At 50.5% G+C, this 24,432-nt stretch overlaps 1 protein-coding gene across 1 annotated transcript in view; it reads left to right on the plus strand.

Moving 5' to 3' along the window:
• Window positions 1-24,432, plus strand: part of KIAA1328 (KIAA1328 ortholog) — a 208,757-nt gene that overhangs the window by 93,862 nt on the left and 90,463 nt on the right. The window contains exon 6 of the mRNA XM_040336054.1: window positions 1,542-1,669. Coding sequence (XP_040191988.1) covers window positions 1,542-1,669 — 128 coding nt within the window. The remainder of the gene's footprint in view (window positions 1-1,541; window positions 1,670-24,432) is intronic.

Raw genomic sequence — 24,432 nt, forward strand, 5'->3', positions numbered from 1 at the left:
ACTTGTAGTTTTGCAACAGCTGGAGGTCCGCTAATTGCATATCCCTGCCGTAGAGCCCCGGAAACGGTCGGAAAGGCCCGAGGACAGCTCGGCTGACCTCGGAAACACCCGGGAACTGGGCATTTCCAAGCGGCTCTGGTGCCCCCCACCTCAGGCTAAATGCGGTACTGCAGGCCCCATTAGCTTGAATTCTGCTTGTTTTGCGAGACAACACTTGCAAATCAAGTCAGAATTTTAAAAAAAAATAAGTTGCTTGTCTTTCAAAATGCTAGTTAACCACGTTACTCATAAACCGAGGTTCCACTGTATTTTGAGTTTTTATATCTATACGCAAATAATTTCCCTTTCATCTCGTTTTTTTAAATGGAACGGGTTGTTTTACAAGGTGAGGGTTTAAATATACTTCATCCCCTGACGCTGGCGCCTCCCAAGGTTTTTGATGCAGGGGGTGGGGTTTCCAATGATGTGACCCCCCCCCCTTATTTTGCTGTTGCATGATCGGAAAGCTCCCGATCGCAGGTAGAGATTGGGAGCTTTCCGCCGGTACCTGTGCCAGGAACGCGCACGCTCTCCACACAGCTTTGTTTACATTCTGGTACGCATATATGTGGCCTCTCGGCATTCATGTGGAAGTGAACTTCCATCTCTCACGTTTACCTATAATAAGTCTTATCTATAGGTAGTATGAATATCGCCCAAACGTGTGCCGTTTAGGAGATATTTACATTACATGCAGCCAGTGACATTACTGGTGCATGCACTCTGAAGGAACGGCAACCCGTGCCGTTTCTTCAGAGCCCTGTGCCATGACCGGCGGCTCCTATAAGCAGGGGTGATGTCATCGCAGCTCCGGCCAGTCACAGAGCCGGAATCGGCACTGGAAGAGCTTTTGTTTTAACCACTTAACCCCCGGACCATATTGCTGGTCAAAGACCAGAGCACTTTTTGCGATTCGACACTGCGTCGCTTTAACTGACAATTGCGCGGTCGTGCTACGTGGCTCCCAAACAAAATTGGCGTCCTTTTTTCCCCCACAAATAGAGCTTTCTTTTGGTGGTATTTGATCACCTCTGCGGTTTTTAGTTTTTGAGCTATAAACAAAAATAGAGCGACAATTTTGAAAAAAAAATGAATATTTTTTTACTTTTTGCTATAATAAATATTCCCCAAAAATATATAAAAAAACTTTTTTTTCCCTCAGTTTAGGCCGATACGTATTCTTCTACATATTTTTCGTAAAAAAAAAAATCGCAATAAACGTTTGGTTTGCGCAAAAGTTATAGCGTTTACAAAATAGGGGGTAGTTTTATGGCATTTTTATTAATATTTTAATACATTGTCAGTACTGTGTACCTATGAGAGAGAAATACCTGCAAGTGTTAGTGACTCATTACTGAGCATGTATAGATTCTATACCTGATGACAGGTCCACTTTAAGACTATTGCATTGTGTATGCCTGTCTAGATTTGCTGTTCCATATTGTTGTTGTGATCCGCATGTTAAGCTTCTTTTCAGATTTTTCCTTAACCGTCCCTTCCACCTATGCAGCAGCAGTACCGGGAGTGCCAGGAGATGCTGAACCTGTACCAGAAGTACCTGACCGAGCAGCAGGACAAGCTGAACCGTTCTCTGTCTGACCTTGGTGCCGGGAGCGTCCCTTCCCATCAGGTGAGCTGACCCCCCCAGGTGTAATAACACAGCTGCTGCCTTCCACCTCCAGCTCTGATCCAGCCCCCCCCCCCCCTCTACACCCAGCGTGGCACACAGGCCTGCGGGTCGTGTGAGCGGCGCGGAATCTCTGAAGTACTCAGCAGGGCAGCGGGGAGCCGAGCGTGGCTTCCTAATGAAGAGCAATTAGCACACTGTATATTTCCTAATACAGTAGAAAGGACATTTTAATGATGGAATCAATTATGCAAATGGTCTCGCCTCTGCGGAGGTGCAGATAATGTTCGTTGGATGGAGAGAGCGGTCCATACCAATGTGCAGAGCGGGAATAGGAGCATTCCGCCACAAAGTCAGCGCTGGAATTTTATATTCCGTTCTTTAACGCTGAACTCCAGGCAAAGAATGAAGACGAAATGCACACACTATATTACCAAAAGTATTGGGACGCCTGCCTTTACACCAGGGGTTGACAAATTTGCTTGGAATCTAGGAGCCAGAAAACGCGCCCCGTCCCAACGAGCTTGCGCGCAGAAGCGAACACATACGTGAGCAGCGCCCGCATATGTAAACTGTGTTCAAACCACACATGTGAGGTATCGCCGCGATTGGTAGAGCGAGAGCAATAATTCTAGCCCTAGACCTCCTCTGTAACTCAAAACATGCAACTTGTAGAATATTTTAAACGTCGCCTATGGAGATTTTAAAGGGTAAAAGTTTGTCGTCATTCCACGAGCGGATGTAATTTTGAGGCGTGACATGTTGGGTATCAATTTACTCGGCGTAACATTATCTTTCATAATATAAAAAAAAAAATGGGGATAACTTTACTGTTGTCTTATTTTTAAATTAAAAATAGTGTAATTTTTTCCCAAAAAAGTGCGCTTGTAAGACCGCTGCGCAAATACGGCGTGACAGAAAGTATTGCAACGATCGCCATTTTATTCTCTAGGGTGTTAGGATAAAAAATATATATAATGTTTGGGGGTTCTAATTAGAGGGAAGAAGATGGCAGTGAAAAATGACATTAGAATTGCTGTTTAACTTGTAATGCTTAACTTGTAATACCAACGGCCACCACCAGATGGAGCCAGCTTACACATCTGGTGGTAATAACTTGTAATACCAACGGCTCACCACCAGATGGCGCCAGCTCACAAAAAAAACATTTTTTTTGCCCACCTTCCAAGCTAAGTCGCCAGGACACTAGTCCTGGCGACCGGGATTTGTCGAGCCCTGCTTTACACGCACATGAACTCTAATGGCGTCTTAGTCCGTAGGGTTCAATATTGAGTTGGCCCCGCCCTTTGCAGCTATAACAGCTTCAACTCTTCTGGGAAGGCCGTCCACAATGTTGAGGAGTGTGTCTATGGGAATGTTTGACCATTCTTCCAGAAGAACATTTGTGGGGTCAGGCACTGATGTTGGATGAGAAGACCTGGCTCGCAGTCTCCGCTCTAATTCATCCCAAAGGTGTTCGGATTGAGGTCAGGACTCTAGAGTTCCTCCACCCCAAACTCACTCATCCATGTCTTTATGGACCTTGCTTTGTGCACTGGTCCAAATCATTTGGTGGAGGGGGGATTACGGTGTGGGGTTGTTTTTCAGGGGTTGGGTTTGGCCCCTTAGTTCCAGTGAAGGGAACTCTTAAGGCGTCAGCATACCAAGACATTTTGGACAATTTCATGCTCCCAACTTTGTGAGAACAGTTTGGAGACGGCTCCTTCCTATTCCAACATGACTGCCCACCAGTGCACAAAGCAAGGTCCATACCAATGCTGGGGTTTGTTGTGCCCACTGATGTGCCCACTGATATCAATGCTGGGGTTATTTATGTGCCCAATAACATAATGAAGCTATTATGTCCACTGATGCCAATTCTGGGGGTTATTGTGCCCAAGGACACAATGCAGGGGTTATTATTGTGCCCACTGATACAATGAAGGGGTTATTATTGTGCCCACTGATACAATGAAGGGGTTATTATTGTGCCCACTGATACAATGAAGGGGTTATTATTGTGCCCAATGACACAATGCAGGGGTTATTATTGTGCCCACTGACACAATGAAGGGGTTATTATTGTGCCCACTGATACAATGCATAGGTTATTATTGTGCCCACTGACACAATGAAGGGGTTATGATTGTTCCCACTGACACAGTGCAGGGGTTATTATTGTGCCCACTGATACAATGCAGGGGTTATTATTGTGCCCACTGATACAATGCAGGGGTTATTATTGTGCCCACTGACACAATGAAGGGGTTATTATTGTGCCCACTGATACAATGAAGGGGTTATTATTGTGCCCACTGATACAATGAAGGGGTTATGATTGTGCCCACAGACACAATGATGGGGTAATTATTGTGCCCACTGCTACAATGCAGGGGTTATTATTGTGCCCACTGATACAATGAAGGGGTTATTATTGTGCCCACTGATACAATGAAGGGGTTATTATTGTGCCCACTGATACAATGAAGGGGTTATTATTGTGCCCACAGACACAATGATGGGGTAATTATTGTGCCCACTGCTACAATGCAGGGGTTATTATTGTGCCCACTGATACAATGAAGGGGTTATTATTGTGCCCACTGATACAATGAAGGGGTTATTATTGTGCCCACTGATACAATGAAGGGGTTATTATTGTGCCCACTGATACAATGCAGGGGTTATTTATTGTGCCCACTGACACAATGAAGGGGTTAGGCGACCACCTAATTAAAGAGCCGCCTCTGGTGGTCACCCTAAGTCCAAGGGAGGGGGGCGAGCACAACACTCCACACCAGGGAGAAAGCCTTGCATTCCTGTGTGGAGTTACAGACAGAAGAACAGGAAGTGAGGGTTTCTCAGAAGAAATAAGGACATTTAAAAGCAAAATGGAAGGATGAGGTAAGTGAAGGAGGACTGCACTAAGGTAAAGGAAGCTATTTAGGAGAAAAAAGAATTGTACCTTTAAAACCCCTTTAAGTTTCCCAATATGCAATTCCCAAACATAGCAGCTTTTTTGCAAATTCTTTTAGTCTTCCCTCTTTAACCACTTCCATACCGGGGGGCACTTACGCACCTTCCCGCCCAAGCCCATTTTCAGCTTTCAGCGCTGTCGCACTTTGAATGACAATTGCGCGGTCATGCTACACTGTACCCAAACAAAATTTGCGTCCTTTTCCCCCCCACAAATAGAGCTTTCTTTTGGTGATATTTGATCACCTCTGCAATTTTTTTTTCTTTTTGCGCAACAACTAAAAAAAGACTAAAAATTTTGAAAAAAATAAAGTTTCTATTTTTTTCTGTTCATTTTTTTGTAAATAAGTAAATTTTCTCTTTCAATTACGGGCACCGATGAGGTGGTGCTGATGGGCACCGATGAGGTGGTGCTGATGGGCACCGATGAGGTGGTGCTGATGGGCACCGATGAGGTGGTGCTGATGGGCACCGATGAGGTGGTGCTGATGGGCACCGATGAGGTGGTGCTGATGGGCACCGATGAGGTGGCGCTGATGGGCACCGATGAGGTGGCGCTGATGATCAGCGATGAGGTGGCACTCATGGGCGGTACTTATGGGTGGCACAGATGGGCACTGATAGGTGGGCACTGGGCACTGATGGACACTGTGGGGTGGCACTGATGTTTCCATGTTGCCAGTCAGTGCCCATTTGTGGGCACTGATTGGCATCTTTTTTACTGCCCTTTTTTTATTTTACTGACTTTTTTTATTGCCCCCCCTTTTTTTTTTTTGCCCTTCCCTGGTGGTCTAGTGTGGGCTTCCCTGGTGGTCTAGTGTGGGCTTCCCTGGTGGTCTAGTGTGGGCTTCCCTGGTGGTCTAGTGTGGGCTTCCCTGGTGGTCTAGTGTGGGCTTCCCTGGTGGTCTAGTGTGGGCTTCCCTGGTGGTCTAGTGTGGGCTTCCCTGGTGGTCTAGTGTGGGCTTCCCTGGTGGTCTAGTGTGGGCTTCCCTGGTGGTCTAGTGTGGGCTTCCCTGGTGGTCTAGTGTGGGCTTCCCTGGTGGTCTAGTGTGGGCTTCCCTGGTGGTCTAGTGTGGGCTTCCCTGGTGGTCTAGTGTGGGCTTCCCTGGTGGTCTAGTGTGGGCTTCCCTGGTGGTCTAGTGTGGGCTTCCCTGGTGGTCTAGTGTGGGCTTCCCTGGTGGTCTAGTGTGGGCTTCCCTGGTGGTCTAGTGTGGGCTTCCCTGGTGGTCTAGTGTGGGCTTCCCTGGTGGTCTAGTGTGGGCTTCCCTGGTGGTCTAGTGTGGGCTTCCCTGGTGGTCTAGTGTGGGCTTCCCTGGTGGTCTAGTGTGGGCTTCCCTGGTGGTCTAGTGTGGGCTTCCCTGGTGGTCTAGTGTGGGCTTCCCTGGTGGTCTAGTGTGGGCTTCCCTGGTGGTCTAGTGTGGGCTTCCCTGGTGGTCTAGTGTGGGCTTCCCTGGTGGTCTAGTGTGGGCTTCCCTGGTGGTCCAGTGTGGCGATCCGATGGGGGGGCTGCGCTGATAAACAATCAGCGCGAACCCCCCCCCCCCCCCCCCTGTCAGGAGAGCCGCCGTTCCTAAACGTTCCTAATTTACATCCAGAAGTTTATTCCTTTGATGTAATAGTCAATGTGATACAATGTTTAGACTTAACTTTCCACTGATAAAGAATGTTTTCAAAACTTGGCAGATTGCCCAGACTTTGACTTTAGTATGCAAAGAATTTCCTCTCTGCTCTCAGCCAAAAGTGCAGAGAGAAAATGTATTTTCATGTCAAAGATTGTGAAACCCTGTGTCAAGAATCTCAACGGGAAAAAGATCGCAATAACGATTCTTGGCGATTAATCGTGCAGCTCTACTGTCAGAGTAATGCACGTCGTTATTTCTGGGCCGCAGTTATCTAAAGGCAGGCGCTCTTCAATGGAGAGTAAGGGGAGATGCTCAGTCTCCGGCTCCCTGACACGTCCTCCCCCCCCCCCCCTTCCCTCCTCCGCCGCCGCGGCCGCCATCTCCCTAACAAACCAAGCTTTCTCGGCGGAAAGTGCAAATGTTCCCGCTTCAATCTCATTTTAATGACACACTCGAGCCCGGCACCCGAAATGTCATCCTTTGTGTTCTCAAACCTTTAGAAAGTTGAATAAAGCTTCGCCTATAAGAGCAATCGTCTCCGATAGCAGCCGGCTAAATATCAGTCTCTGCGAATAAATTTCACATGAATCCCTTCTCAAGACAATTTGAATTTTAAATGTTTTAAAAAAAAAATCTGACATCTTCATAATGCTGCGCTCAGATCCGGGGGAGGGAGAGAACCGTAAAATCCAACAGAACTCCCCCCCCCCCTCTCGCGGTAATCGTTAATTGTCGTTCGCCGCCGCGCACGGAAACAGCGTTCTGTTTTAATAATTTACTGCCCCCGTGACCTATAAACAGAAAGCTGCTGCAGGGTCGTAGCGGCACGGCGCTGTCCCGCCGCGGTTGTGCTTTTTTTTCTTTTAATACCGTTCTCACGAAAAAAAAAAAAAAAAATGACACCTGAACATTTGGAGAATGGCGTTTTGTTCCCCCTCCCTCCCAAGCGGCGGTCGGGGAGCGAAGGTTTGTCACTGCAGTTTATAAGACACGGCGACTGCGCCCTCCCCGTCCGCGCTCATGGGGGAGGGGGGGCTCCCTCCAGCATCAGTTCATTTTGGCTTTTGTCAGTCCTGGGGTCTCGGAGCGTTAAATTGGAGCTAAACAATGTGGTGGGTTTGAGGGGGGGGGGAGAGCGGGGCGATGCGCGTGCCGTGTTACTTGGGAACTTTGTGTGTCGCTAAGCAGTTGCTGTGTTCGTTGAAGGAGAAGCGCGGCCTTCCGAAATGGCATCCTGAGATAAAAAAAAGTAGAATCAGATTGTTGCTAAAGCCATGCAAAATTGCAGATTCTCTCTCTCTTTTTTGAGGATTTAGAGGAAAACCCCCAACCAAAAGGACGTTTTGCTAAAGCGATCTGCGCGCGCGCCTCCCCATGATCGTCTGTGCACGTGCGCCTCCCCGTGATGATCTGTGCGTGCGTGCCTCCCCGTGATGATCTGCGTGTGCGTGCCTCCCCGTGGTGATCTGCGCGTGCGTGCCTCCCCGTGGTGATCTGCGCGCGCGCCCCTCCCCGTGGTGATCTGCGCGCGCCCCTCCCCGTGGTGATCTGCGCGCGCCCCTCCCCGTGGTGATCTGCGCGCGCCCCTCCCCGTGGTGATCTGTGCGTGCGTGCCTCCCCGTGATCATCTGCGCGTGCGCCTCTCCATGCTCGTCTGCGCGTGCATCCTCGTGCGCGCCTCCCCATGATCGTCTGTGCGCGCCTCCCTCCCCGTGATGATCTGCGCGCCCCCCCCCCCCGTGGTGATCTGCGCGCGCGCCCCCCCCGTGGTGATCTGCGCGCGCGCCCCCCGTGGTGATCTGCGCGCGCGCCCCCCCGTGGTGATCTGCGCGCGCGCCCCCCCCCGTGGTGATCTGCGCGCGCGCCCCCCCGTGGTGATCTGCGCGCGCGCCCCCCCGTGGTGATCTGCGCGCGCGCCCCCCCGTGGTGATCTGCGCGCGCGCCCCCGTGGTGATCTGCGCGCGCCCCCCCGTGGTGATCTGCGCGCGCCCCCCCCGTGGTGATCTGCGCGCGCCCCCCCCCGTGGTGATCTGCGCGCGCCCCCCCCCGTGGTGATCTGCGCGCGCGCCCCCCCCGTGGTGATCTGCGCGCGCGCCCCCCCGTGGTGATCTGCGCGCGCGCCCCCCGTGGTGATCTGCGCGCGCGCCCCCCGTGGTGATCTGCGCGCGCGCCCCCCGTGGTGATCTGCGCGCGCGCCCCCCGTGGTGATCTGCGCGCGCGCCCCCCGTGGTGATCTGCGCGCGCGCCCCCCGTGGTGATCTGCGCGCGCGCCCCCCGTGGTGATCTGCGCGCGCGCCCCCCCCGTGGTGATCTGCGCGCGCGCCCCCCCCGTGGTGATCTGCGCGCGCGCCCCCCCCGTGGTGATCTGCGCGCGCGCCCCCCCGTGGTGATCTGCGCGCGCGCCCCCCGTGGTGATCTGCGCGCGCGCCCCCCGTGGTGATCTGCGCGCGCGCCCCCCCGTGGTGATCTGCGCGCGCGCCCCCCCGTGGTGATCTGCGCGCGCGCCCCCCCCGTGGTGATCTGCGCGCGCGCGCCCCCGTGGTGATCTGCGCGCCCCCCCCCCGTGGTGATCTGCGCGCGCGCCCCCCCCCCGTGGTGATCTGCGCGCGCGCCCCCCCCCGTGGTGATCTGCGCGCGCGCCCCCCCCCCGTGGTGATCTGCGCGCGCGCCCCCCCCCCGTGGTGATCTGCGCGCGCGCCCCCCCCCCGTGGTGAGCTGCGCGCGCGCCCCCCCCCCGTGGTGATCTGCGCGCGCGCCCCCCCCGTGGTGATCTGCGCGCGCGCCCCCCGTGGTGATCTGCGCGCCCCTCCGCGTGGTGATCTGCGCGCGCCCCTCCGCGTGGTGATCTGCGCGCGCCCCTCCCCGTGGTGATCTGCGCGCGCCCCTCCCCGTGGTGATCTGCGCGCGCCCCTCCCCGTGGTGATCTGCGCGCGCCCCTCCCCGTGGTGATCTGCGCGCGCCCCTCCCCGTGGTGATCTGCGCGCGCCCCTCCCCGTGGTGATCTGCGCGCGCCCCTCCCCGTGGTGATCTGCGCGCGCTGTAATACTATAAATTGAAAAAAATAAGACTCTCGGTGCTGTCGGTCTCCTGCCTACATAAACTTCAGAGATGGCTGCATGGCAATTCCCACGTTTGTCTACTGTTGTCACCAACATAGACCAATGGGGGGTTGATTTACGAAAACTGGAGAGATCAAAAATCTGGTCCACCTCCCACCCGGCCACTGCACACATATACGGCTGGGTGGGCGCTTCCTCCTTCTGAGCGGACGTACAGGAACGTCCCCCAGAAGGAGGGGGATTGGGCGCATGCCCACGCAGCGGTGCGATCCCGATGCGCTCGTGTGATGCCCGGACACGGCGCATCTCTGATCGGCAGGAGGGCTCTGTGATTGGCCTTCCTGATCACATGACGGCCATGTCCAATCACAGCCGTCATCTGATGTAAATAGAGAGCCGGTTGCTAAGCGATCTGCTCTCACACAGAAGCTGTCAGTGAGGAGAGAAGAGTGGATCTCTGCAGCCAGCTGGTGGTCAGTGTGTATGAGCTTTTTTACAGCTTTTTTACACACTGATCACCAGCCCAGTGTCCCCACACATGTCCCCACACAATGTACACACACACAGTCCCCACAATAGTGTGTCCAAAACATGTCCCCACACAGTAAAAACACTTGTCCTCCCCACATATGTAACAGTAAAATCATATGTCCCCATGTTCATCTACGCGCGCCCCCCCCCCATGTTCATCTGCGCGTCGGCCCTTTAAGACACTTGGGAGGCGCTGCAGGCACGGTGACCGCCGGCACCCATGACAGAGCGAGAGCTGGGATCTGTGTGTGTTTTCTCAGGGGAGAGGAGAAAGATTGTGGGCCGGATTCAGATAGGTTAGCGGATCTTTAGATCCGCGTAACCTATATGATTTACGATCCGCCACCGCAAGTTTTTGAGGCGAGTGCTTAATTCAGAAAGCACTTACCTCAAAACATGCGGCGGCGTATCGTAAATCCCCCGGCGGAATTAAAATTCCGCAGCTAGGGGGAGTGTACTATTTAAATCAGGCGTGTCCCCGCGCCGATCCAACAGCGCATGCACCGTCCACAAAGTTTCCCAGCGTGCATTGCTCCAAATGACGTCACAAGGACGTCATTGGTTTCGACGTTAACGTAAATTACGTCCGGCTGTATTCGTGAACGACTTACGCAAACGACGTAAAAAAATAGAAAATTTGGCGCGGGAACGACGGCCATACTTAACATAGGATACGCCGCACTTACCCCTGCTATAGCAGGGGTAACTTTCTGCCGAAAAAAGCCGAACGCAAACGACGTAAAAAAAAAACGCCGGGCGGTCGTTCATTTCTGAATCGGCGTAAATGCTAATTTGCATATCCTACGCGTAAAAGATATGGAAGCGCCACCTAGCGGCCGGCCTGGAATTGCAGCCAAAGATCCGACAGTGTAAGTCACTTACACCTGGCGGATCTTAGGGAAATCTATGCGTAACTGATTCTATGAATCAGGCGCATAGATACGACCGGCCGAACTCAGAGATACGACGGCGTATCAGGAGATACGCCGTCGTATCTTCTATCTGAATCTGGCCCTGTGTGTTCATATTAAGCATGAACACCGATCTCTCTTCTCCCCTAGTTAGTCCCCCTGCTGTCTGAGGAGAGGACGACTGATCGTGTCTCTCTACAAAGTAGAAAACACGATCTGTAATCGCCTATAGTAGTCAGTCTCTTATAGCACTGATCACTGTATAATTGTCAATGATGTCAAAAGTGTCCAGTTTGTCTAACGTCGCAGTCCCGATAAAAATCGCAGATCACCGCCATTACTAGTAAAAAAAATTACAAAAATTGTCATAAATCTATCCCCTTTTTTGTAGACCCTATAACTTTTGCGCAAGCCAATCAATAAACGCTTGCGTTTTTTTTTTTTTTTGCCAAAAATATGTAGAAGAATACATATTGGCCTAAACCGAGGAAAAAAAATGGATATGTATTATAGCAAAAAGTAAAAGATAGATATATTTTTTTGTGTTTTTTTTTTATTTTATTATTTTTTTTCAAAATTGTCGCTCTTCTTTTTTTTTTATAGCGTTAAAAAAAAAAAAAAAAGCAGAGGTGATCAAATACCACCAAAAAAAGCTCTATTTGTGGGAAAAAAATACATTATATTTTGTTTGGGTACAGTGTCGCACGACCACGCAATTGTCAGTTAAAGCGACGCAGTGCCGTATCGCAAAAAATGGCCTGGTCATGGAGCAGCCAAATGACTTGTGGAACTTCTGTCATTTTTTTTCATCCTTCCATCTATTAAATCTTCCTCACTTGTTTTTTACTTTGGCTGGTAAAACAATGGGGTTCGCGGTTGCTTGCACTGACGCCCCAAAGCCGTGCTTGCGCTTGCTTGCACGGACGCCCAACGCCGTGCTTGCGCTTGCTTGCACTGACGCCCAACGCCGTGCTTGCGCTTGCTTGCACTGACGCCGTGCTTGCGCTTGCTTGCACTGACGCCGTGCTTGCGCTTGCTTGCACTGACGCCGTGCTTGCGCTTGCTTGCACTGACGCCCAACGCCGTGCTTGCGCTTGCTTGCACTGACGCCCAACGCCGTGCTTGCGCTTGCTTGCACTGACGCCCAACACGCCGTGCTTGCGCTTGCTTGCACTGACGCCCAACACGCCGTGCTTGCGGTTGCTTGCGCCGGCGCCCCAACGCCGGGCTTGCGGTTGCTTGCGCCGACGCCCCCAACGCCGGGCTTGCGGTTGCTTGCACTGACGCCCCAAAGCCGTGCTTGCGGTTGCTTGCACGGACGCCCAACGCCGTGCTTGCGGTTGCTTGCACGGACGCCCAACGCCGTGCTTGCGCTTGCTTGCACTGACGCCCAACGCCGTGCTTGCGCTTGCTTGCACTGACGCCGTGCTTGCGCTTGCTTGCACTGACGCCGTGCTTGCGCTTGCTTGCACTGACGCCGTGCTTGCGCTTGCTTGCACTGACGCCCAACGCCGTGCTTGCGCTTGCTTGCACTGACGCCCAACGCCGTGCTTGCGCTTGCTTGCACTGACGCCCAACGCCGTGCTTGCGCTTGCTTGCACTGACGCCCAACACGCCGTGCTTGCGCTTGCTTGCACTGACGCCCAACACGCCGTGCTTGCGCTTGCTTGCGCCGGGCTTGCGGTTGCTTGCGCCGACGCCCCCAAAGCCGGGCTTGCGGTTGCTTGCGCCGACGCCCCCAACGCCGGGCTTGCGGTTGCTTGCGCCGACACCCCCAACGCCGGGCTTGCGGTTGCTTGCGCTGCCGCCCAACGCCGGGCTTGCGGTTGCTTGCACTGCCGCCCCCAACGCCGTGCTTGCGGTTGCTTGCGCTGACGCCCAACGCCGGGCTTGCGGTTGCTTGCGCTGACGCCCAACGCCGGGCTTGCGGTTGCTTGCGCTGACGCCCCAACGCCGGGCTTGCGGTTGCTTGCGCTGGCGCCCCAACGCCGGGCTTGCGGTTGCTTGCACTGGCGCCCTAACGCCGGGCTTGCGGTTGCTTGCACTGGCGCCCTAACGCCGGGCTTGCGGTTGCTTGCACTGGCGCCCCCAACGCCGGGCTTGCGGTTGCTTGCACTGGCGCCCCCAACGCCGGGCTTGCGGTTGCTTGCACTGGCGCCCCCAACGCCGGGCTTGCGGTTGCTTGCACTGGCGCCCCCAACGCCGGGCTTGCGGTTGCTTGCACTGGCGCCCCCAACGCCGGGCTTGCGGTTGCTTGCACTGGCGCCCCCAACGCCGGGCTTGCGGTTGCTTGCACTGGCGCCCCCAACGCCGGGCTTGCGGTTGCTTGCACTGGCGCCCCCAACGCCGGGCTTGCGGTTGCTTGCACTGGCGCCCAACGCCGGGCTTGCGGTTGCTTGCACTGACGCCCAGCGCCGGGCTTGCGGTTGCTTGCACTGGCGCCCAGCGTCGGGCTTGCGGTTGCTTGCACTGGCGCCCAACGCCTGGCTTTCGGTTGCTTGCACTGGCGCCCTAACGCCTGGCTTTCGGTTGCTTGCACTGGCGCCCTAACGCCGGGCTTGCGGTTGCTTGCACTGGCGCCCAGCGTCGGGCTTGCGGTTGCTTGCACTGGCGCCCAACGCCTGGCTTTCGGTTGCTTGCACTGCCGCCCAACGTTCCTTTTTGATTAGCAAGTTTGAAGACCCCTGGCCTACATCAATATGTGCCGCGCCTCTTCCCTTCCTCGTGTGTTTGAACTGGGAGCTGTAAATGAAGTGCTTGTCCTATTTACATTTTTGCTCGATGAGAGCGCCTTTATCACTTTAATTACTTATTGGAGTCACCAGCTTTTACAAATACTTTAATTATTTGATTTTGACCCTTCCGATGTTGCAATAGGACTCTTGTCTGTTTTTGTGGCGCGCTGCAATTCATCATGCGCTGTATAATGACTTTTAATAGTTGCAGGAGGAGTATAATTACTGGGTGTCCCGCTGCGTTCCCTCAACACCTCCATTACTTCTGAGCCCGCGTGTTTTTAGCTGGAGGAAATTAAAGGCGTTTTTCTAATCAGCAGCTGCAAAAGTTACCAGCGACTTGAAGGAATTTCTTTTTAGGTAATTTTTTTGTTCCTTTCATGAAAGCTCTGGTTGATGAGCTTAGAAGTTTAAAGAAATCTGTTCTTTTTACATCAAAGCCAATTAATGGCACATATTTCGGCATCTTTCTGGCAAGTTTGATGTTCATAAAGCTTACCTGGAAATACTAAACGGGGGAGGTCAGTGAGGGGTTTCTGAAGCTAAACACTTATAGGTAGATTCAGGTAGAATGGTGCAAAGTTGCTGCGGCGTAGCTTAGCGTGTTTAGGCTACGCCGCCGTAAGTTAGCTAGGCAAGTACATGATTCACAATGTACTTGCCTGCTATGTTACGGCGGCGTAGCCTAAAGCGGGCGGGCGTAAGGGCGCCTAATTCAAATGTGTTTGAGGGGGGCGTGTTTTATGTTAATGGGGCTTGACCTTACGTTTTATGCGAACTGCGCATGCGCCGGGCGCCTACATTTCCCAGTGTGCATTGCGGCTAAGTACGCCGCACGGGCCTATTGATTTCGACGTGGACGTAAACGACGTAAATCCTGTTTCACGGAAGACTTACGCAAACGACGTAAAAAATTTGAATTTCGACGCGGGAACAGCGGCCATACTTAACATTACTATTCCATTTGGGCTAAGCTCTAATTTTAGGCGTCCTATCTCTAACGTAAACGGCGTAAAAGTACTGCGTCGGCCAGGCGTACGTTCGTGAATCTGCGTATCTACTCATTTGCATATTCTACGCCGACCGCAATGGAAGCGCCACCTAGCGGCCATCCGAAATATTGCAATCTAAGATAGGACGGCGCAAGCCGTCCTAACTTAGATATGTTTAAGCGTATCTCTGTTTGAGAATACACTTAAACATAAGTCGGCGTAGATTCTGAGTTAGGTCGGCTTATCTACTGATAAGCCGGCCTAACTCTTACTGAATCTACCTATTAGGAATGACATTTAGGAGACCCTGCTGGGCTTGAGCTGCCTGCCCACCAACATGCAGTGCAAATGGACAGAGAGGCTCTGTTGCATAGGGTGGTAGAATAAAACCCACAGATTAACCACTTAATGCGATTCGGACATGCTTCGCTTTAACTGACAATTGCGCGATTGTGCGATGTGGCTCTTAAACAAAATCGGCGTGCTTTTTTCCCCACAAATAGAGCTTTCTTTTGGTGGTATTTGATCGCCTCTGCGGTTTTTATTTTTTGCGCTATAAACAAAAATAGAGCGACAATTTTGAAAAAAATTCAATATTTTTTACTTTTTGCTATAATAAATATCCCCCAAAAAATATACCGTATTTATCTTCATATAACGCGCCCTGGCGTATAGCGCGCACCCCCAAACCTGGAAGAAAAATTCCTGGAAAAAAAAGAAATACTTAGTTTGGATGCCCCTCGTCGGTGTCTTGCCCGGCGGCCTTGTCCGGTCCGGCGTCCTTCTGCGTCCATCGTGGTGTCCTCCCCGCTGTGTTTTTCAGCCGATCCCCGCTTCCCGCGCTGTGTTTGAACCACTTCGCCGACTAATACCGAGCGCAGTACACTCGGGTATACTCGGGCAGGCTCGGCTCCTCTCGCGGAAAGGACGCACAGGACGTGACCGCGAGCGGAGCCGAGCCTGCCCGAGTATACCCGAGTGTACTGCGCTCGGTATATGTCGGCGCAGTGGTTCAAACAAAGCACGGGAAGCGAGTTTCGGCGTATATCGCGCACCCACGATTTTGCCCTGATTTTAAGTGCACGGTATACACTGATAAATACGGTATATAAAAACATTTCTTTCCTCAGTTTAGACCGATACGTAATCTAAATATTTTTGGTAAAAAAAATCGCAATAAGCGTTTATTGATTGGTTTGCGCAAAATGTATAGCGTCTACCAAATAGGGGATAGTTTTATTGCATTTTTATTAATAATTTTTTTTTCTAGTAATGGCGGCGATCAGCCATTTTTTTTATCATGATTGCGACATTATGGCGGACACATCGGACAATTTGACACTATTTTGGGACCATTCAAATGATGCACTGGTTACTGTAAAAATGACACTGGCAGTGAAGGGGTTAACCAGGAGGGGGTGCTGTTGGGGTTAAGTGTGTCCTAATGTGTGATTCTTACTGTGGGGGGGCGTGGCTTCCCTATGACAGGGAACAGATGATCAGTGACAGCCACACTAGAAAGCATGGGGAGAGGTTTGTTTACACTTACCTCTCCCCGTTCTTCCTCTCTGTGACCTGATCGCGGGACACCGACGGCGATCGGGTCTGCTGTTCCCGCGGGGATGATCACGGAGGAGAGGACCGGGTCGCCGCCATTTTGACTACGTATCTTGTCGTGCAGCGGTCCTCAAGTGGTTAAAAGACCAGGGAAAAATAATCCTTTTAAAGTACCCTTAAAGTCAATTTGAAATGGTAGGTAATGGTTAAAATTAGGGTTGTCCAGATACCGATACCAGTATCGGTATCGGGACCGATACCGAGTATTTGCGGGAGTACTCGTACTCGCGCAAATACCCCCGATACCTAAATAGAATACTTTCCCCCCCGCCGCTGCCGCCGCATCGCGCCGCCGCATCGAGGGACATGGCTGCATATGTGAGGGACATGGCTGCATATGTGAGGGACATGGCTAGAGGGACATTGCTGCATATGTGAGGGACATGGCTGCATATGTGAGGGACATGGCTAGAGGGACATTGCTGCATATGTGAGGGACATGGCTGCATATGTGAGGGACATGGCTAGAGGGACATGGCTGCATATGTGAGGGACATGGCTAGAGGGACATGGCTGCATATGTGAGGGACATGGCTAGAGGGACATGGCTGCATATGTGAGGGACATGGCTAGAGGGACATGGCTGCATATGTGAGGGACATGGCTAGAGGGACATTGCTGCATATGTGAGGGACATTGCTGCATATGTGAGGGACATTGCTGCATATGTGAGGGACATTGCTGCATATGTGAGGGACATGGCTGCATATGTGAGGGACATGGCTAGAGGGACATTGCTGCATATGTGAGGGACATGGCTGCATATGTGAGGGACATGGCTAGAGGGACATGGCTGCATATGTGAGGGACATGGCTAGAGGGACATGGCTGCATATGTGAGGGACATGGCTAGAGGGACATGGCTGCATATGTGAGGGACATGGCTGCATATGTGAGGGACATGGCTAGAGGGACATGGCTGCATATGTGGGGGACATGGCTGCATATGGGGGGGGGGACATGGCTGCATTTGGGGACACATTTAAAAAAAGTATCGGCATTCGGTATCGGCGACTACTTGAAAAAAAGTATCGGTACTTGTACTCGGTCCTAAAAAAGTGGTATCGGGACAACCCTAGTTAAAATGCCTGTTTTGATTTGCGATCTGCATCCCGTTGAAGAGATTTCCCTTCACTTCCTGTCCTCTATACACAAACAGGAAGTTGTAGGCAATATCTCCAAACTAATGCTTTGACAGTTGTCAATAGCAGCAAAACAAATATCCTTGCGCACAAATGTGTTGACCAGGCGATCCATAGTTCACAGTGTATAATATCTCAGGCCTTGCTGCCCTCCAGGATAGGGGTATCCTAGCCACTTAAGGAACGCCGCACGGCCATATACGTTGACAGAATGGCACGGCTGGGCACAAGGGCGTACAGGTACGTCCCCTTTAAGAACCCAGCCGTGGGTCACGAGCGCGCCGGTGGCGGCGCGCTTGCGACCCGGTCCAAAGCTCCGAGATTGCACCCGCAGACCCGATCGCCGCCAGTGTCCCGCGAACGGGTCACAGGAGCTATAGAACAGGGAGAGGTGAGTGTAAACCAACCTTTCCCCGTTCTTCTCTGTGGCTTGTCACTGATCGTCTGTTCCCTGTCATAGGGAACGACGATCAGTGACATCACACGTCCAGCCATGCCCCCCTACAGTAAGGGACACACTTAACCCCTACAGCGCCCCCTAGTGGTTAACCCCTTCACTGCCAGTGTCATTTTCACAGTAACCAGTGCATTTTTATAGCACTTTTCGCTGTGAAAATGACAATAGTCCCAAAAATGTGTCTGCCGTAATGTCGCAGTCACGGAAAAAATCACTGATCGCCGCCATTACTAGTAAAAAAGAAATTATTAATAAAAATGCCATAAAACTATGCCCTATTTTGTAGCCGCTATAACTTTTGTGCAAACCAATCAATAAACGCTTATTGCGATTTTTCTTTTTTTTTTTACAAAAATATGTAGAAGAATACGTATCGGCCTAAACTGAGGGGGGGAAAAAAGTTTTTTTTTTTTGTTTTGTTTTTTATATATATATATTTTTGGGGGATATTTATTATAGCAAAAAGTAAAAAAAAACGTTTTTTTAATTGTTACTCTATTTTTGTTTTATAGCGCAAAAAATAAAAACTGCAGAGGTGATCAAATGCCACCAAAAGAAAGCTCTATTTGTGGAAAAAAAAAGGACTCCAATTTGGTTTGGGAGCTACGTGCCGCAATTGTCGGTTAAAGCGACGCAGTGCCGAATCGCAGAAAAGAGGCCTGGTCCTTTACCTGCATAATGGTCCGGGGCTTAAGCGGCTAGCAGTCAAAAAAGAAAACAGAAAGAAGAGCCTTGTGCATTATCCTTTGTTCTATTTATTAAAAGAGAGAGTATTAAAGCGGAGTTCCACCCAAAAATTTAACTTTTCGGAACCCTCCCCCCTCCGGTGTCACATTTGGCACCTTTCAGGGGGGAGGGGGGAGCGGGGGGGTGCAGATAAATACCCACTTCCAGGCATAGACTCCCATGGGAGTCACGCCACTTCCCAGGAGAGGGCGGGGACCAGTAGGCAACGCTTCACTTCCTGATTCCCTCATCGAGAATGGCAGGGGCAGCCAAGGGACGAGCAATTGCCGACATCGCGTGTGCCTAGGACAGGTAAGTGTCCTTATTAAAAGTCAGCAGCTACAGTGTTTGTAGCTGCTGACTTAAAAAAAAAAAAAAATTGCGGGTGGAATTCCGCTTTAACCGGGAAAAAAAATGTCCTTTTTTTTCTTTTTTTTTTTAGGGCCCATTGACACTATTGGGTTGCGACAATGCACATTACACACGTTGTGGTTCCACTTTTTCTTTAACCACTTAAGGACCCCTTCACGCCGATATACGTCGGCAGAATGGCATGGCTGGGCACATCAACGTACCTGTACGTTGCCCTTTAAGCCCAGTCGTGGGGTCGCACGGGCACACGACCCGGTCCGAAGCTCCGGGACTCGCGGACCCGATCGCCGCAGGAGTCCCGCAATTGTTACCCGGAGCTGAAGAACGGGGAGAGCTGTGTGTAAACACACCTTCCCCGTTCTTCCCTGTGGCGCCGTCATCGATCGTGTGTTCCCTTATATAGGGAATTACAATCGATGACGTCACACCTACAGCCCCACCCCCCTACAGTTAGAAACACAAATGAGGTCACACATAACCCCTTCAGCGCCCCCTTGTGGTTAACTCCCAAACTGCAACTGTCATTTTCACAGTAACAGTGCATTTTTATAGCATTTTTTGCTGTGAAAATGACAATTGTCCCAAAAATGTGTCAAAATTGTCCGAAGTGTCCGCCATAATGTCGCAGTCACGAAAAAAATCGCTGATCACCGCCATTGGTAGTAAAAACAATTAATAAAACTATACCCTATTTTGTAAACGCTATAAATTTTGCGCAAACCAACCGATAAATGCTTATTGCGATTTTTTTTTTTTTTTTTTTACCAAAAATATGTAGAATACGTATCGGCCTAAACTGAGGAAAAAACTTTTTTTTTATATATTTTTGGGGAATATTTATTATAGCAAAAAGTAAAAAATATTGCATTTTTTTCAAGATTGTCGCTCTATTTTTGTTTATAGCGCAAAAAATAAAAACCGCAGAGGTGATCAAATACCACCAAAAGAAAGCTCTATTTGTGGGAAAAAAAGGACGTAAATTTTGTTTGGGAGCCACGTCGCACGACCGCGCAATTGTCTGTTAAAGCGACGCAGTGCCGAATCGCAAAACCTGGCCCGGGCCTTTAGCTGCATTTTGGTCCGAGTCTTAAGTGGTTAAGATAAAAAAAAAAATCCTTTACAAACCCTTTAAGTGGTTAATAATGCATATACAGTAGGTCAGATACTAAGGCTCCATTCACACCTCCGCGACAAGATACGCCGCTTACGCGGCGTATTTTGCCGCGAGTGTGTAACTTTTTTTTTTTTTTTTACAAAGCCTTGCCATTGCTTTGTATGGCCGAACGCCAATGCCGCCTGCAAAAAAGGGTCCGGGACTTTTTTTCAGGGGGCAGGCGTACGGCGTCTATGAGATGTGAACCATCTCCATAGACGGCAATGGGAATTCTCCCCTCTAGCGGCACGAGCGTCCGGCGTCGGGCGTTTTGTCACCTAGATGTGAATGGGCTCTAAGCGTTTCAGGGAAGGGTCTTTAGAAAGGTGGTTTTTGAATACGGTTAAGCGTTTGAGTCCGGTTGCCATTTTTGGTGGTTGTGTATACGTTGGGTCTATAAACGTTTGGCCGTATAGTGTATATGCAGTTGGGTATTTGATGTAGGTATAGGCTGAACCTGTCTCCCAATTCTGGCTCCTAGCAACAGCATAGCAACCTCCTTTTGCTGCTGAAATTGAAATTCGGAGCGATTTCCTCTTCTTTGCAGGTGTGCCAATATAAAGTTTACATGCAGAAAACTATTCCGCGACTCATTTCCTCTCCCCCTTCCTTTTGTTTGGCGCCTCTTCTTTAAGAAGCTCGCTGGTAATAACCTTAATCATTTTATTCGGATACGGGGAGCAGGAGCCGCGCACGGCTCCCGAAGGGGCGCCTAAGAACTTATTAAAACATTGCAAGTGTTTTTCCTTCTCGCTGTCTGTTCCAGCGGCAGCCTCGGAGCCTAAGGCTGAGCGCGGCAAACCCCCGGGGCACATTAGCTTTAACTTGTTTACTGCACTGATATCTATATGTTAAACGACAGGAGAGTTCAGCTTATTGAATAATTTAGAATTCTGCTCTAATTGGTGTCGTATGACCTGGAAAAGGCCACGGATGACGCCCCGGGCACGCTGCAAAATGCTCATGAATAATTCACAGCCGAGATCATTCGTTTTTTTTTTTTGTTGTTTTTTTTTTCTTTTGCCGGCGCGTCTTGTTAAAGGCAGAAGTTTGCCCGTAATAAAGGATAATTCAACACCTGTAAGTCTTTAGTTGTGAAACTCCAAGGTAATCTACCTTGATGATCTTCCCGAGAAAGGCGCCAACTTGTTCTTCATAATGACACAGAGGAGATTGTCGGCCATTTATACGGAGCGGGGCCGTTGGAACGCTTTGCCGCGCAGCTGTTAGGAGCAAAATTTATATCTCAAGGCTCTGGCCTCCCATGGATCGATCTAAATGTGCGCCGTAGCGATGTCGGGACCTTCCCGGGACATCAGAAAATCAAAAGGATGAGATTGTGTGATCTTCGCCGCTTTGTAGTAATCGCCTGGAAGGTTTTTATGGTCTTGTGTCGCGGTTAGTGCCGCAGTCTTCTGTGCCGTTCCTTTTCCTCCGCTTGATGGAGCGGTACGTGGTGCATCTCGGTGCCATTCAACCTTTCAGGTGTGCTCACGTTGGCAGCAGGCTGTAGCTTCTGAAGCTATGGACAATGGCTATGTTTTCAAGTGGTTGGTACCCAATCCCCGTGTAACAATGTAGGGATTAATTCACAGGTTATGCATCTTTGGTCTGCGGCAAAAGTTCTCTAAAATATCAAGTCAAAAACCAGACTGGTATTGAAAAACTATGCCATCTAGTTTATTTAACCACTTAGGACCCGGACCTTTAGGCAGCTAAAAGACACGGCCAGTTTTTGCAAAACGGCACTGCGTCGCTTTAACTGACAATTGCGCAGTCGTGCGACGTGGCTCCCAAACAAAATTGGCGTCCTTTTTTTCCCCACAAATAGAGCTTTCTTTTGGTGGTATTTGATCACCTCTGCAGTTTTTATTTTTTGCGCTATAAACAAAAATAGAGCAACAATTTTGAAAAATTAGCAATATTTTTTACTTTTTGCTATAATAAATATCCCCCAAAAACATATAAAAATAATATATATTTTTCTCCTCAGTTTAGGCCGATACGTATTCTTCTACCTATTTTTGGTAAAAAAAAAAAAATCGCAATAAGCGTTTATCGGTTGGTTTGCGCAAAATTTATAGCATTTACAAAATAGGGGATAGTTTTATTGCTTTTTCATAAATTTTTTTTTTTTTTTATTACTAATGGCGGCGATCAGCGTTTTTTTTTTTTTTTTCGTGACTGCGACATTATGGCGGACACTTTGGACTTTTTTTACACATTTTTGGGACCATTGTCATTTTCACAGCAAAAAATGCATTAAAAATGCATTGTTTATTGTGAAAAGGACAATTGCAGTTTGGGAGTTAACCACAGGGGGGCGCTGAAGGGGTTATGTGACCTCATATGTGTTTCTAACTGTAGGGGGGTGTGGCTATAGGTGTGACGTCATCGTCACACCTATAGGCTGGGCACAAGAGGACGTACCTGTACGTGCTTGTGTCCAGCCGTGCCATTCTGCCGACGTAAATGTGCAGGAGGCGGTCCTTAAGTGGTTGTAAACCCTTTTTTACAACTTTATGCTACAGGTAAGCCTATATTAAAGGGTCAAAGGAAAAAAAATTCCTTTAAAATAACAAACATGTGATACTTGCCTCCACTGTGCAGTTCGTTTTGCACAGAGTGGCCCCGATCCACGTCTTCTGGGGTCCCTCGGCGGCTGTCTCTGGTCCTCCCCGCAAGAACTCATCACATTCATGCGAGAGAGCTTGCGTGGTGATGAGTCTTTGCGGGCGCGCTCCCGCGATGCAGCGAGAGGCCATAGCCGTTCACTGTATCACTCGGCTCCGCCCCTCGGTGCACCGCGTCACTGGATGTGATTGACAGCAGCTCCAGGCACTGCTGCGCTGCTCTCAATCCATCCGCTCTAGCCATTCAGCGGCCAGGCTAAGCGTCGAAGAGGATCTCGGGAGCGTCAACGGATCAGGTAAGTAAATCTTGGCGTCATTGGATGTTTTTTCACCTTAATGCATTACAACTCCTTTAAGGCTTACCTGTAGCTAACCTGCTCAGTTTAGGAGATATCCCCTGTCCCCTGCATGTGCCGATGTCATTGGCACATGCGCACTGGGGCAAACTGAAGCAACCGCCCCCCCCCCCCCTAAACTGCGATGCCAGCCAGATAAGGATGTATGTGTCAATGTTGCAATACATTGCTTCCCAACCGTGCCAAAGATGCCACCTGTCGGGGGCAGAACCACCATGACATGTACGCATCCCATTTAAGCTAATAGGGCCACGCCAAAACCACCTTGCAACAGTGTGCAATGCACCTGGACGTGGCACGGTAGTGCAGGCTTTACTGCTCTGGTGCTTGACCTGCTTCCCCATGGTATATGATGATGTGCAGATCCCAGTAGTCTGCTGTGGGAACAGTGATTGGGGTAATAGCATTGATCCTCTACTAGCCTCATGTAACATGTTTCCAGTTTCATATTGTCTTCTGCAGCATATCCCAAGCCAACAATGTATCCCGTCCTCACTCTCTGACCCTCGTTTTCTCTATAAGGTCTGCAGTCTCTGACAGTCCTCTCAAAAACGTGATGTCAGGAGCCACATTTGAGGCTCTTTTTTGCTCATAAGTTGACAACAACTGCTTTATAGGATTAAAAAAAGGCGATGAGGAGGCAACACATTGCTTCCCATCCTCCTGTCGAGCAACCTTTGAAAAGCGATCATCTGCAGATTTCTGTTTTTCAGAGGGCAGCACAAGCGTAAATGAGCCGTAAGTGTTAACAGCGGCAGTTTACAATCAGGTCTCCATCCCTGCCAGACATAGCAGAGCTGTATGAATCTCAGGACTGGAAGGGTAAAAAGGAAATCCTTTGCAAGACCAGATCGCCCTTCTGTGTTTAGTTTCCCTCAGAGTTCAGCTTTAGGCCCCTTGCACACGGACGTCCTGTTTGTCCTTTTTTCCTCCGTCCGTTGACAGAAGAAAGCCCTATTTTTCTTCCGGTTTAAAAAAACAGACCTAAATGGATGTCAACGGCACCCGGCGACTTCCTAACAACCAATGAGTCCTTAGCTGTCAGCAGGTTTCCCCGCTGACAGCTGAATGTAAAAAAAAAAAAATATTGCCGGTGATCTGCCGTGCTGGTTCCAGCTATCTTGGAAGTTCCAGCGCATGCGCAATCTGATGTGCTGAGACGGTTCCAGCTAACGGGGAAGTTCCTTGGAAGTCTGCGCAGGCGCAAACTTGCTGACGGAAATCTCCGAACCTTGGCCGGCATCCAGGGCGAAGTGGATTTCGAGGTAAGTGGCCAGTCGGCCTCATGTCCTCGCTTCGCTCAGACGGTTCGCTCCGCTCGCTCGGCCTCCTGGCTCTTTTATTAAAATCCTCCAATCCACGGGGATGTTAAAGAATGAGCCTGGATGACGGGCGAGGTTCGGAGATTTCCGTCGGGAAGTTTGCGCCTGCGCAGACTTCCAAGGAACTTCCCCGTTAGGGGAACATAGAGGACAAGTCACCGG

The sequence above is a fragment of the Rana temporaria genome, chromosome 1 (assembly GCF_905171775.1).
Source record: "Rana temporaria chromosome 1, aRanTem1.1, whole genome shotgun sequence".
NCBI lineage: Eukaryota > Metazoa > Chordata > Amphibia > Anura > Ranidae > Rana > Rana temporaria.